The sequence below is a fragment of the Rhinolophus sinicus genome, linkage group LG09, assembly GCF_036562045.2.
Source record: "Rhinolophus sinicus isolate RSC01 linkage group LG09, ASM3656204v1, whole genome shotgun sequence".
Taxonomy (NCBI): Eukaryota; Metazoa; Chordata; class Mammalia; order Chiroptera; family Rhinolophidae; genus Rhinolophus; species Rhinolophus sinicus.
The window spans coordinates 40,419,518-40,433,480 of NC_133758.1; the positions used below are offsets into that span (position 1 = coordinate 40,419,518).

Below are 13,963 nucleotides of genomic sequence, written 5' to 3' on the forward strand. Positions count from 1 at the left end.
GCAAGGCAAAAAAACAACTCTTCTTTATCATTGTGTTACTTGACTTCACCTAAAATTTAAAAAATGGATTGGTCCCATCTTACTAACTCTCCGCGGGTTCCCTGCCATGCTTGGCACCACCAGTAGATGGTGTGGTGTGGTTCTAGCGCTTTTCTGAAAGTGTGCAGGGCGGACGATAACCGTGATTGGGTGACTCCTGCATCGCGACCGCTGCGCTCCGCCCCTCGCGCTCTCGGATCACAACATGGTAAAGGCCATTGCGCGACACCATCCCGGGCTTGGGTGACTGGGTTTGGGAGAACTTGCTCGGGGTGCTAATCGGGCCTAAATAAATACGTATTCCGCAAATAGGGTCTCACTTTGGGAAAACCGCGTCCAAGCACTCCCTTTTGCTAAAAACCATCTCCAACCGAAGAAAGGAAGAAACGAGCTTAAAGCATGAAAAACACACACTGTTGGTACAACTCCAGAAATATTCTCCCAGCCCGGATTCCAAAAGTTCTGCTGCCCTGGTCTGGGAGCCCTTGGCCCCACGCTGGGCCCCCAGGGGCCTCAGGGAGGAAAAAGTCCGGAGGCCAGCCCTCGGGAGGTGGCTGTGGCACCGACGAGTCCGGCCCCGCCCCGCCCCATACAGGCCTAGGCCCCGCCCCTGTCCCGCCCTCCCCGGGAGGCCTGGCTTCAGAACCGGCTCTGGTAGGCCCAGCAGCGGCACCGCCTAGAGGAGGGAGGAGCTGACGACGCCTTCTCCTTCCTAACCTGCGCGCGCAGCTCGCTGCCGCTGGCGCTTGCTCTTTCTGTCCGCGGGCGCTGGGTCCTAAGAGAGCCAGTGACACCGATCGCAGCCGAGTCAGTTCGAGCGAGCGTATCCTCCGCCTAGTCCGCAGCCCAGCGCCGCGGCAGCATGAGTGCGCGCGGCCCGGCCCTGAGTCTCCTCCTGTTGTTGTTGTGTCTGGCACAGGTGAGTGGTCGCCGGGGACCCGGGTGGGCTGTGGAGGACGTGGCGGGACCGCGAGTCGCGCAGGGCTGCAGGCCGTGCAGCGGGTCAGATGCCCTGGCCCCCGAGGGGGCGCAGGTCTAGTCGGTCCCGCGGAAGTTGGTCTAACGGTGGAGTCTCTGGAGTTCTCCCCACCTCCCTGGTTTTTTTCTAAGGCCACGCACTTTTCCCTGTGGTCTGGAAGAAGGTGACAAGTGGGAGCTCCTGGTTTGGCCTGTTTTGAGCTCATGTCAGCTGTAGTCACCTAATTTTTGAATTTTTGGATGTGGAATCAAAGGGAAAGAGAAAAGTGGGTAGAGAGCGATAGGGATCTTATTTAACCTTGTTTTTTCTTAATTCTGTCACATACACACGAATTCTGTATAAATTTGTTTAGAAGATTCTACCACTGTATTTATTTTCGCCTCCCCGAAAGATGAAAGTGGAAGGGGAGGTAAAGGAAGGGAGCAATTCGTCAAGCACCAAAGTGGAATAGTCTTACCAACTTTTCGTAAGTCAGCTTGGTCTTCTAAAGAGTCCAAGTTGCTTGTTATCAACTCCCTTTCACATCTTTGGAAACTGAAGCCACGTGGGTGTGGTTGGGGGGGGGGTAATTGACTTCCCCCTTGTCACAATACTAGCTACTAGCTCGCCCCAGGATTAAGCCTGACTCCCTGGTCTAGCTTTTTTTTTTTTTTTGGTTTAGTAGCCTTGGACGTGAGCACCTCACTGCATTTGTGTGTCTACAGGTTTCTCTTTGCAAACTTAGGTGGGTTGAGGTCAGGATGGATGTCTAAGGATATAGTACTAATTAAACCAGATCAGGATGAAAGAGTGAGCTCTGGGAATCCTGTGCCCTTGTGCTCCCTTGTAGGCGTGTCGGCAATGAGGAGGTGGTGAATCACAGGGAAAGGCAGATTAAAGGTTTTCCCCTCACTAGAAAACATCTAGGAAACCTCTCCTTAAACTTCTGTATATTAAGGGCCCAAGAGATAGGAGAAGAGCTGTGCCTCCCTCCTTCAGTATGTGCGTGTTGGCGGTTTGTGGGGGCGGGGGTGGGGGGGGGGGGCGGCGGGAATCCCCAGCAGTGCGGGCTTGTGGAAGAGCAAGTGCTTGGCTGGGAGGGGAGGCAGAGGAAAGCATGTTTCAGTGACACCGTTGGGCATGGGGTCAGCAGGTAGACCACTCACTAGCTCTGTGGCTTTGGGCGCATTACTTTTTCAAGCCTCAGTTTTTTTCTGAAGAAAAGCAGTACCTCATCGGATTATTAGGGTTATTAAGGAACATGATATATAGAGAGACCTCATCGCTGTAGTAAATACTCAAGAAATTGTAGCAGTTATGTGCCTTAAAGAAAATATAGCTGTTCAGTTTCCCTTGAGTCAAGGTCTCGGGCAGGCTTCACATTGTGAAGTAGCTGTCACTTATCTCTGACATCCTTTTACCTGGAGATGGTATCCAGCTGATTGATGGCCAATGAATGCCTCTCCTCCTAGGACTTTTGGGATAGGTCAGAGGTTGGTCACAAGTCTCTTGCAAACTGCCTGGAAGTCTTGGACAGGTCTGTAAAGCTTAACTGGAAAAACTCCTCTTGTTAATTTACAGTTTAACTCCCTCAAGTCTGCAGAGGTTTCCAGAAAACCTGAACAGATTGGGGGGAAGGTACCTGCTTTTAGAATTCTTACCAATGATAGCTCCTCTGGGTTCAGGGTGAGCACTAATAAAGTTCTGTCACTGAATTACAGACTAACTGTGCTCTGTGAGGTCTAAAATACATTTTGGAGGGATTTTTGCTTTTCTTAATTTAAAATTTTTACAGATGATGAAATAATATTACTAGACTGCGTGTTTTTTTAAAAAACCTGTCATCAACTAATGTGTGCAATTTTGAGAAATAATATATATCTCTCCTGACTAATTTTTATAAGCTTTTTGTTGAGGAACTTGGAACATAGTGAGGCCTGCGTAGGAATTAAGCCATTTTCTGAGATTGGGAATGGTTTAATCTCCTGGCCTGAGAGCGTTAAAGAGTAACCATCTGAAAATGGATCAAAATGTGGGTAGTCTTGCCCAGTCTCTCCTACTCCTTGATTGATGCTGTAAATCAGATATCCTACTAACATCAATAGTCAAGGGAAAGTAGGTTTTTTATTTTAATGAGTAGGCAGAAAACCACTTGCTGAATAGGTCTTTGTATTCCTTCAGTGTTTGTCATATTACCAGGAACAAAGACTCCTCTGGTCATGAAAACAGTATGATCTTTCTTTCCGGGGTAACCCTTCTCCACCCTCAACTCCTCCTAAACGGGATGTTTTTCATTGTGTTTCAAGGATGACACATTACCTACTGCGGAAGCCTGCATCAGACCATCTCTAATCTGATCCCAGGTGCCCCTTTCAGCCCTTTCACCCACAGTTCTGTGAAGGGCATCAGCTCTCCAGCCAAATAAACTATTTGCTATCAAAACCATGCCTGTCTTCCAAGGCCCAGTTCAAATGCTCCATCATCCGTGACATTTTTATCCTGTTCTCCCAACTCGAATGCCTTCCCTCTGAAGTTCTAAATCTTTGCTGAAACTTCAGCAGCGTTTCCTCCCTGGCCAAAGACTTTGAGTTAAAAGGCCTGGGTATGGGTCCTGCTTGAGTCTTCCTCTGACCAAGAGTGATCTCGGGTAAGTCAGTAATCCCCTGGAGTCTCAGTCTCCTCCTCTGTAAAATCAGGTGAACAGCTATGCCTACTTCTTAGGGTGCTTGTGTAAAGATAGAGAAATATTGTTGGAATTGAACTACTAGATTGCAGGCTCCTTGACGGCAAGAACTGTATTTTACCATCTCCAACATGGCCAGGACTCTTTTATTCTTTTGAATCACCAAATCATTGGGCTTTTATGGGTTCAGGTAAGGGGGTAAGATGAGGGAGGGATTCAGAGGCTAGTGGAGATCAGAATTGGGTTTGCAGTGTCTGGGTGAAAATCAGTGACCAAATCAGTGGCCCAACAAGTTTTTCTTTGCTTGGACTATTCCTCTTTGTCTTTGGAATATTTGCTTTGGCAAGGAAAGTAAAACAAACAAACAAAAAGCCACCTCTCTGATGCTAGTGTGCTCTTGGGAAATTTGAGAGGGAAGCTTTAAAATTTGTTCACCTTATTACTGCCCCTTAAGGCCACAGAAGATCTTAAAATATTGTCATTCACTAATTTCATAAATATAAAGTGGTTGCTAGGTACACAGTGTAGGATATAAAAGTAGATCAAAACAGTAACCTATATAGAAAGGAGTCTACAAACTGTAAAGTGATATGTAAATGTTAATAGTTTCTGTCCCTGTCTTACTCATAGTTGATAGGAGGAAGGGAGAATATATTTTAAAAATTACAATGCAAAGTGTGCTCTAATAAAAGTGAAGACAAAATGTTATGGGGAATCCATTTCTGAGCTGACCTTTGAAGGATAATGGAGCTGACCTTAATGGGTAAGAGGAAAAGTGGAGAAAATAGGGAGAAAATTACGTAATTGTTAACTAAAAACCGGTATACTTGAAAAGGGTGAATTTTATGGATGTAAATGATCTCAATAACGCTGTTTAAAATTGACATTCTAGTTTACAAGAAACTAAAGAAAAAAGAGTTACCTAATTTTTGCGTGGTACTTTCATTGCTAGGACACATCTGATCTTGTTTTAATCTCTCAGAACACCCTTTAAGATAGGTGTGATGTCATTCGTTTTTCCTGTTTTAGGCTCCAATTTGTCCTAAGGTCACATAGCTAGTAAATGGCAGACTGGGGGCTTGAGACACTCTTCTGTGCTCTAAGTTACTCAAATTCAAAATATTGCTGTCAGTATATTGCTATTTAGCAAACTAAGTTGAGTGGGTGTTCAGTAGCTGTTCCACTTGGCCAGTAAGACATATCATTGAAGACACGTTTCTAGCTTCAGTATGGTTTCTTTGAAAGCCAGTGGTAAATCAGGGAGAAATTCAGCCTGCTGGCCTGGCTCATTATTCACTTGCCACACTGGAAGAAACCTGCAGACAGTATACACTCCCATCTACTTCCATAGTTTTGTTTTCGTCTTGTGACTTGGATTAGTTTTCAAACTTGTGGGTATTAGAGCTCAGAAATGTCTAATACTAACTGGTAGTATGACCTTGGGTGAGTCACTTAAAAAAACTGCAAGCTAGTAGGGTTATCTGTAAAGTGAAGACAAGCTGAGCCCTTCTAACTCTAAAAATGTATAACTTAAACACCCATCCGTAGGTGTGCCTGGTGCTCACACATATTATCCTTTGTTCCATGGACATGTTCACCCTCAGTTGGCTGTAAAACAGAGTTCCAGACATTTCCATCAATAGAAGTCAGGCCAGACCTGTCATATTTGTTTCATCTGCCTGCCTGACTCCAAAGGAGACAGCAGGCAGCTTACTGTCTGGACAGCTTGCTCCATGCCTCTCCCTCCACCCTGTCCTGGGTTGTCCTGACTGGCCAGGCCAGCGCTCTGCTCCCGACAGAGGCTTCTCCCTCCTTTCCCTGGAGCTAGAGCTGGGTGTGTCTCCAGGTTCTGCCACAAGCTTTCCCCATCTAGGACAGTGACAGAGGTGCGGGGACCCAGCCCTGCACTCCGCCTGCGATGGGATGGCTGAGTACAGGCTGGAAGTTGAGGACAGTCGGTTATACTGAGGAAGTGAGTCATGATCTGACAGCTGCTTAGAGATGTACTTAAAAAGTTGTAAATGGTACTCATTTCTACAGGTGGGCAGGTTTGTGTAGAAAGAGGGACACATAGCAGATGGGACAGCCCATCTCTGGAGCATTGTGAAAACCTGAGGATTTGTCTTGTGTACAAATGGAGCTGGAGTTTGAACAGTGCAGCAGCTGGGGGTGGGGTGGGGATGAGGGAAAGGATGGAGAATGCTTAACTTGGTCTCAGAATCTCGATTCTCATTACTGGTTTTGTCACTGATGAGTTGTGTGACCTCAGAGAATCTGCTCAGAGCCTTCATGACCTTACCTATAAAATGCTGCAATACGGTGTCTGAGAAATAAATGAGGCAATGAGGAAGAAATCACTTAACTTTGTGCCTGTCACGCGGTTGCCGTTCAGTGAGCATTTGAATGTGAGTTAGTTAATACTTCATTCATCAGGATTTTCTAAAGGCACCTGGAGTATGGGATTCTGTCACTGATATTCGGAGCTGCTCCATAGGACAAGATGTGCTTTCGTATAGGTCTCTGTTAGACTCTGTTTACTAATTGCTATAGTTGCTGACATACAGCAGAAAGGGCATTGTTTTTGTAGCCTTGCCTAAACTATTACTTTATTGAAAGAGACTTTCCTATCCGGTCATATACCCAATAATTAAACTCTGGAGCATGTTGTGAAATACCCATATGACCTAACCTTTCAAAGTGAGATGGTCTAGCCTTGTAACTACTGAATTCTGAGTTAAAGCTAAAACAACCAGCAGTTATCATATCTGAACATTTTACATAATCTAGTTGATCTCCTTTAACTCATTGTGAATTTTGTTGGTTTCTGAATCAGTGAACACTGAATGAGGTACCCTGGGAATTTCGAAGAAGTATAACATCTGGCTCTGCCTTTTATGATTTTATGGTCTTACGAGGGAGTCAAGACAAAAGCAAGAAAATATTCGTGCAATCTCTCCCCACATATACAACTTCGCAATTCTCATAAGTATAAATTCTGCTTGATCCTAGGACAGGATCCAGCAAATTATGGCCTGTCCAGAGCCCGTTGCTGTGCATAAGGCTTTCCTGGGACACACACAGGCCCGTCACTTACCAGTTGTCTGTGCTTCCTCTTGAGCTACAACAGGCGGAGCTGAGTATTTACCACAGAGACCTATGGCCCACAAGCCTACAATGTTCAATATAGTATTTGGCCCTTTAAGGAAAAGTGTATCCACCCTTAGGACAAAGATGACACTCACCAGAGCTCTGGGCACAGAACACCTACTGACTTATGCAGTGAGGATGAGTGCCCTGAACCCTGGCCAGTGCTGCCTGGGGCTGACCTGCCTCTGCCCAGCACAGCTCACCTGGTCCAGGGAGCACCTGGCCTGCAACCAGGGGAAAGGACTCAGAGTTAAATTCAGGTGAGCCAAGGAGTCTTGGGTGAGGCTTGTAAGAGGGAGGACATTCCAGGATGGGTTGGACTGAAACCTGTGGAGAAAACAGTGGGGCTGGAGACAAGCCTGGAGTCCGGCCTGGAGACCTGAGTAGATGCCGTGAAGCACAGGTCGGTAGAGCCAGAAGCCGACTGTGCAGGGTAGTCGAGGTTTATTTGTGAAAAAGCTGTTTAAAAGTTACTTCATTTGTATGTGTTTGTGTGTGTACATCTCTGCAGCTTTGCCTGTGGGGAGGAATTAAAACCTAGAGGACCTAGATCTAGTAAGTTAGTGCTGATTATAGCTGAGAACTGGCGTGCGGGATGGGGACGCGATTTCAGTATTATTTCCTATACGCCTGTGCTGTTTGGACACAGGCATACCTAGGACGTATTGCAGGTGTGGTGCCAGACCCCTGCAATAAGGTGAGTATTGCAATAAAGTGAGTTGTAATCCTTTGCTGGTGGGAGATCTTGCCTTCAACCTTTAAAAAACACAACACCTGTGAAGGGCAATAAAACGAGGTATGCCTGTATTCGTGGTGAATGGATATTGATTTTATAATTAAAATAAAACCAATCATTTACTTTTAACATTTTAGGAATTGGAAAAATTTTTAAATGCTTAAATAAGATAGTGCTGGTGATTATGAATAGCTCTGTAAGACTGGTCACTGACCACAAGATGAACTGTGAAGAACTGTTATCATTCTTTGGACTTACCCCATTACTTAAGTGGAGCTTTAACAAGACCTATTATTAGAGATTCTAGGTGTGTCAAGTGACACTCAGACCCACAGTCTTTGATCTTTGTGAACTGACAGTCGCTCTTCTGTTTAATCTCAGACGGATAACTAAGAACCGCTCTGTCCTGTCCTTGCCACTGGGCTTTTCTCTTACATGGTGAAGGACATCTGAGCTCATGTGTTGCTTGGTGGTAGAATACGCATAACATGAAATGGACCATTTTTAAGTGTACAGTTCAGTGACATTAAGTACATCACATTTTTGTACAGCCATCACCTCCAGAACTGAGCTCCTGTTTGATCAGGTGCAATTTTGGCTCAGGCAGACCTCAAACATCGATGGGTCTTATGTTGGTATTGGGCATAATACTTCCTTCCCCCAGTGAATATTATTGATGTGAAATCAGCACCAGGTGTTCTTGAATCAGAGGAAAGGTAACGTTCAGCCACTTTACTTCTGTTCTCAAGTGCTTAGCTTAGAAAGGAGGTGAGTCGCCCGTATGTGAGCCCTTGATTGTACAGCGTACGTTGGTCACGTCAGCATGTGCTGCCCTGACAGTCCAGGGATCTTAAGGGGCGTCTGTCCTCTTCGTTGATAAGGCCTGACCTCCCGCTGTTCTGTGGTGACTTGGAGACTGAGAATCCAGTCGCTCAGATGCCAGCGGGGTTCTTGGGGGGCACAGAGACGAGCATGCCAGCCAGTGGTCCATTAAGGAGTGACCCTTATTGCAGTATGAGGAGGAGAGCTCTGACTTCTGAACCCGTCAAGCCTCAGGTAGGGTCTGGCTCTGCCATTTCTTAGATATGGTCTCAGGTAAGTCACTTTACCTGTGGAACCCTCAGTCTCCTCCTCTGTAAAATGGTGTTATTGTAGTACCAGCCTCACAGATGTGAGAACTAAGGGAGCTAACAGGCACACTTAGCCATTGTCTGGGTGCTGGGCTGTGCGTGGGTGGGTCAGGCGCATGGGGGAGGTGAAAGTTGGAGAGTGGCCTTGACTGGTAGCGCGGGGTGTAGGGGAGGGAGGCCGGACTGGCGTGAACTGTGCAGAGGCAGGCGAGTCCCACTTAGTGTGGGACAGAAAGGAAGGAAGGGTGGGAGACGGAGTGTGCAGCAGAGCCAGGTGAGGCATCTGGAGCTTGTCTCACAGGCAGTGGGAAGGGCGGGTGTAGGTTTCTGAGCACCAGAAAAGCTTGCAGCTGTGGCTCGGGAAGAGCCAAGTGGCCTCTGTGTCCGGGAGACATTGTCAACGTCTGGATGGGAGGTGCTGAGATGGACAAAGGATGGCTGTGGGCTCAGCAGCAAAGGGGTGGCAGAGGCAGGGGCTCAGGAGACTGCCCCAGGAGTCACGCCCTGAGGTTGGTCAGAAAGGTGCTATAGGGACAGAGTCCCAGAGAGCAGTTTCCAGGCTCTTGGCCTCATGTGGAAAGGTGCTGGCTCGGTTATTAGATCACCATCAGCTGTAATAAGATGGCCATCCGCTGTAACCCGTTAGCCATTAGTCACTAATATAACTGCTGTGGCTACGCTGGCAAGTTGGTTGGCAGAGAAGTGGACGGTGGATTACGGATCATGTGAATCCTGCTTCCTGTTTCTCCAACCCAGCCGCCAGGGAGAATATAGTGGTATGAACCCCCTATCCATGGCTCCATTGGTGTTCCTTTTCAGCCTCACCATATTCTGTGTCCACCCGCTGAGAGCGGGACCAGAGACCCTGCATTACACTTGGCGCAGCAAGCAGGGTCTCAACCAGCTTGGGGAACAGGAAACACGATCTGCCTGGGAGAAGCATGACCCCTCCGTAAATTGGTGGTTCTCTCGAGCCTCCGGATGGCATACCATCCTCTTGACCATAGCAAGTGTTACCTGCCTTTTGGTAGTCTGCTGCTGCCGTAGGCTCCTAGAGTTGCAGACATCTTACATGGGGGCCACTACCCACTCGGATACCTGGCATGGCAAGCAGGATTCTGGCCAGGTAAGAATGATGTCTGACCCTGAGCAGGAGGACGTGTGGCCCCCACACAGTGTGTGGTGCCTAGTGGCCACTGTTCTCAGGAGTTAGACCCCCGTGGAGGGGTAGGAAGACATGTATGGCTCTCCAGCCAGCGTGGAGAGGGCCCTGAAGGTTTTAACTGAGCAGTTGCTGGAGAAGGCGAGAAGCTCAGCCGGCCGTGTGGGCTGGATGTTCCTCACTGCGTTGTGTCGTAACACGGAGGAAGCGCCTGCTGAAGCAGCTTAGTTGCTGGACCAACAGCCCTGGTGGGAGGTGCTGGAAGCTCAGGTCCGCCAGTTAGAGGAGGTGCTCCACGATGGAGACGCTGAGGCAGAGGCGGACATCACGAGTGGAAGCGATGTAGCTCCCCACCCCCATGCCTGGCCCATCGTGCAGCAAAAGGTGAAGCATGAGCAACATTTGGGTCTCGGGGGCGTTGCTGCCGGCAACCCAGCTGTGACTGAGTTCACTACCTACACCGCATACACTCCCCCTGAGTTGCAGGAGCTGGGGAGGCGGTACCGACAGAGCCCTGGAGAGCCAGTCTCGGCTTGGCTACTACGTTTATGGGATGAGGGAGCAGACAACATTCTCTGCTCCCCAGGCGAGATGGAAAAGCTAGCTTTCGTGACAGTGCATCCGTCCCTGCGACAAAGGTTACAGAACTGCCATAGGTTGGCGCATGACCAGGGCAACCATTCTCTAATGGCGTGGCTCACTACTGCGGTACACATAGTATGGGGACAGGCTGGCGAGCTGCCACACACTGTGAGTCAATGGCAGTCATACATGGAACTTACTCAAATCATCTGTGAAATGGGTATGAGACGTGCTATTTTCAACCTTAACATGCAGGGCCCAGATGACGAGCTTTTTACAGCCAGCATGAGAGATCTGGTTTTGGATACTGCACCTGCGAGTGCTTTTGGATCCTTGGTTGCCATTCTTATACCCTATGTGAGGCGATGGATCCATGAAGTTACAACTGCCATGGCCACCCTAGGGGATGTTGAAAGCCGGCGCAAAGGAAGTTAAGACATGAGGTTTGAGAAGTCAAGGCCTGGAACCCTAAGTCAGAAGTAAGGGGGTGAGGTTGCAGGCCTCAGAAAGTAACATGCACGGAGATGTGGCGTGATCTCGTGGCAGCAGGTGTTGATCAGGAAAAAATAGACCGACAACCCAATGCACTCTTGTTGGAACTTTGGAAACAGTTGCGTCCGGAACAGCAATTCCGGAGAAGCCTAAAGGAGAAGTCTGGGAAAGCGCAACCCCTGTCCCTGCAGGACTTCATGTGGCCACTTGAGGCCGACTCCTTTCAGCTTGATTAGGGGTGGGGCCAAGGTACCCGGTCAGAGGGGACGAGCAGGGACCGGAGGCCCCACATGGAACTGTCCATACATTGGCCCCCTTCTAATGTGCAGAGGGATTTAGCCCTAGTTGACACTGGCGCAGACTGCAGTCTCGTTTATGGGAACCCAGAACTGTTCCCTGGACCAGCAATCTGTGTTGATGGCTACTGGGGAAAGACTGTGACTGTAAAAGCCGTTTCCTTACCACTGGGTATAGGAAGGCTTCCCCCTCATACCTACAATATTTATGTCTTCCCTGTTCCAGAGTATATTCTAGGGGTGGACGTGCTACATGGCCTCAGCTTACAGACGTCGGTAGGAGAGTTCCGTCTCCGGATCCGGGTGGTGAAAGCGGTGAGACATGGGCATGCTCACCACCCTCCTCAAGTGTTGCCACAGCCCTGGCGCGTGGTTACAGTGCGACAGTACTGCCTGTCAGGAGGGCAGGAGGAGATTGGTCGTACAATATTGGAATTGGAGAAGGCACATATTGTGAGGCCAACGCACAGTCCCTTTAACTCCCCAGTGTGGCCTGTCAAGAAGCCAGATGGAACCTAGCGAATGACTGTGGACTATAGGGAGTTAAATAAGGTGACGCCACCCTTGCACGCTGCAGTGCCTTCAATTCATGATTTAATGGATCGTCTGACTGTCCGCCTGGGAACGTATCACTATGTAGTGGACTTGGCCAATGCTTTTTTCTCCATTGACAGTGCACCCGAGTATTAAGAGCAGTTTGCTTTTACTTGGGACGGGCGGTAGTGGACTTTTCAAGTCCTTCCGCAAGGATACTTGCACAGCCCCACTATCTGCCACGGGCTCGTGGCCCAGCATTTGGCACAGTGGGATCACCCATCCTCTGTGGCCTTGTTTCATCCATTTTACCAACATCTGATTCTCTTTTAGATTTAGAGCAAGCAGCTCCCTCTCTTCTCCGCCACCCAAAGTCACGCGGCTGGGTGGTGAATGAGGAAAAGGTCCAAGGCCCTGGCTTATCCGTCAAGTTTTTGGGTGTTGTGTGGTCGGGTAAGACAAAGGTCATACCTAAGGCGATTATTGGTAAGATACAAGCCTTTCCCCAGCCGACTAAGGTCTCCCAACTGCAGATGTATTTGGGTCTGCGGGGGTATTGGCGGGTGTTTATACCCCATTTAGCGCAAATGGCAAGGCCGCTGTATAACATGATAAAAAAGGGGGCCTCATGGGATTGGACAGAGTCTATAGAGCGAAACTTTGTTGCCAAAAAACATACAGTGCAGCAGGCGCAGGCTCTGCAAGTAGTAGACCCTGGTCGCCCATTTGAACTTGATGTTCACATAACCCAAGAGGGGTATGCTTGGGGCCTCTGGCAATGGCAGGAGCGTCTCCAGTCGCCAGTGGGATTTTGGTCCCGATTATGGAAAGGAGCGGAGGTCCACTACTCTCTAATAGAGGAACAGCTCGCTGCTGTGTATGCAGCCCTAGTGGCCACAGAAGCCATCACAGGAACGGCACGGGTGTTGGTTTGAACAACCTATCCCGTCCAGCGGTGGGTCTGTACGTGGACTCAGGGACCCAAAACAGGGGTGGCACAGACCACCACCCTCACCAAGTGAGGTGCTTACTTGGAACAACGTAGCACCCTTAGTTCAAGCCCTTTGAGCAGAGAGCTACAACAGGTCCTGGGGCCTGTGGAGCTTGTAGCCCAGGCTGAGCCAAGCGCTCTGCCTAGAGGGGAGGACTTGGAGTCCTCGCCCTACAGACAAAAACAGCCCCCAGTACCTGAGGATGCCTGGTTTACCGATGGTTCTAGCCAAGGGGCTGCAGCCATTTGGACAGCTATTGGTGTGCAGCCCAAAACAGACACCATTTGGTTTGATACTGGGACAGGCCAGAGCAGCCAGTGGGCTGAGCTACAGGCTGTGTGGATGGTAATCAGCCACGAGGCCGGGCCCCTAGTTATTTGTACTGATAGCTGGGCAGTGTTCCGGGGCCTAACGTTGTGGCTCCCTATATGGAAACACCAAAACTGGTTAGTAGGACATCATCCACTGTGGGGTCAAGCCATGTGGTAGGACCTCCGGGCCCTAGGGCAGAGAAAGGAGGTGACCCTAATGCATGTCACAGGTCACTCCCCTTAGTGTCCCCAGGTAATGATGAAGCAGACACCCTAACACGGGTACGATGGTTAGAACGGGCTCCTGCCACTGATGTGGCCCATTGGCTGCATAGGAAATTGCAGCACGCTGTAAGCCGAACCATGTGGCAGGTGAGCAGACGCTGGGGTCTGCCTTTGAAATGGCAGGAGATAGCAGATGCCTGCTATGACTGTGCCGTCTGTGCCCAGGACAGCCCCCAAAGGCGGAGGCTCCCCTGGGAGATACAGCGGATTACGTGAGGGAGGGTGCCCTTCACTCACTGGCAAGTGGATTACATTGGACCCCTGCCTAAGGCCTGCAATGTGATATACGCGTTTACAGCAGTGGACACTGCTACGGGGTTGATGTTTGCTTGGCTGTGTCCGGCTGCGGATCAGCGGCATACAGTGGTCACTCTTACATGGCTGTGTGCTCTCTATGCGTGCCCCCAAGTCATTGAAAGTGACAGGGATACCCATTTTACAGGGCAAGAAGTGCAGCGCTGGGCTGCCAGGATGGACCTATAATGGTTGTTTCATATCCCGTACAATCCACAAGCAGCTGGCATGATTGAACACTACAATGGCCTTTTGAAGCAAGGTCTCCGGGTGTCAAAACACCCTCCCACGACACGTGACTGGGCCTCGCGTCTGTGGGATG

The 13,963-nt window shown here is 49.2% G+C and overlaps 1 protein-coding gene across 1 annotated transcript in view; it reads left to right on the plus strand.

Annotated features, from left to right (window-relative positions):
- The first annotated feature begins 770 nt into the window (after positions 1-770).
- The window catches only part of NPC1 (NPC intracellular cholesterol transporter 1), a 53,722-nt gene continuing 40,529 nt past the window's right edge, over positions 771-13,963 (plus strand). Inside the window, exon 1 of the mRNA XM_019741198.2 lies at positions 771-958. Within this exon, the coding sequence (XP_019596757.2) occupies positions 902-958 (57 nt within the window). The 5' untranslated portion in view covers positions 771-901. The remainder of the gene's footprint in view (positions 959-13,963) is intronic.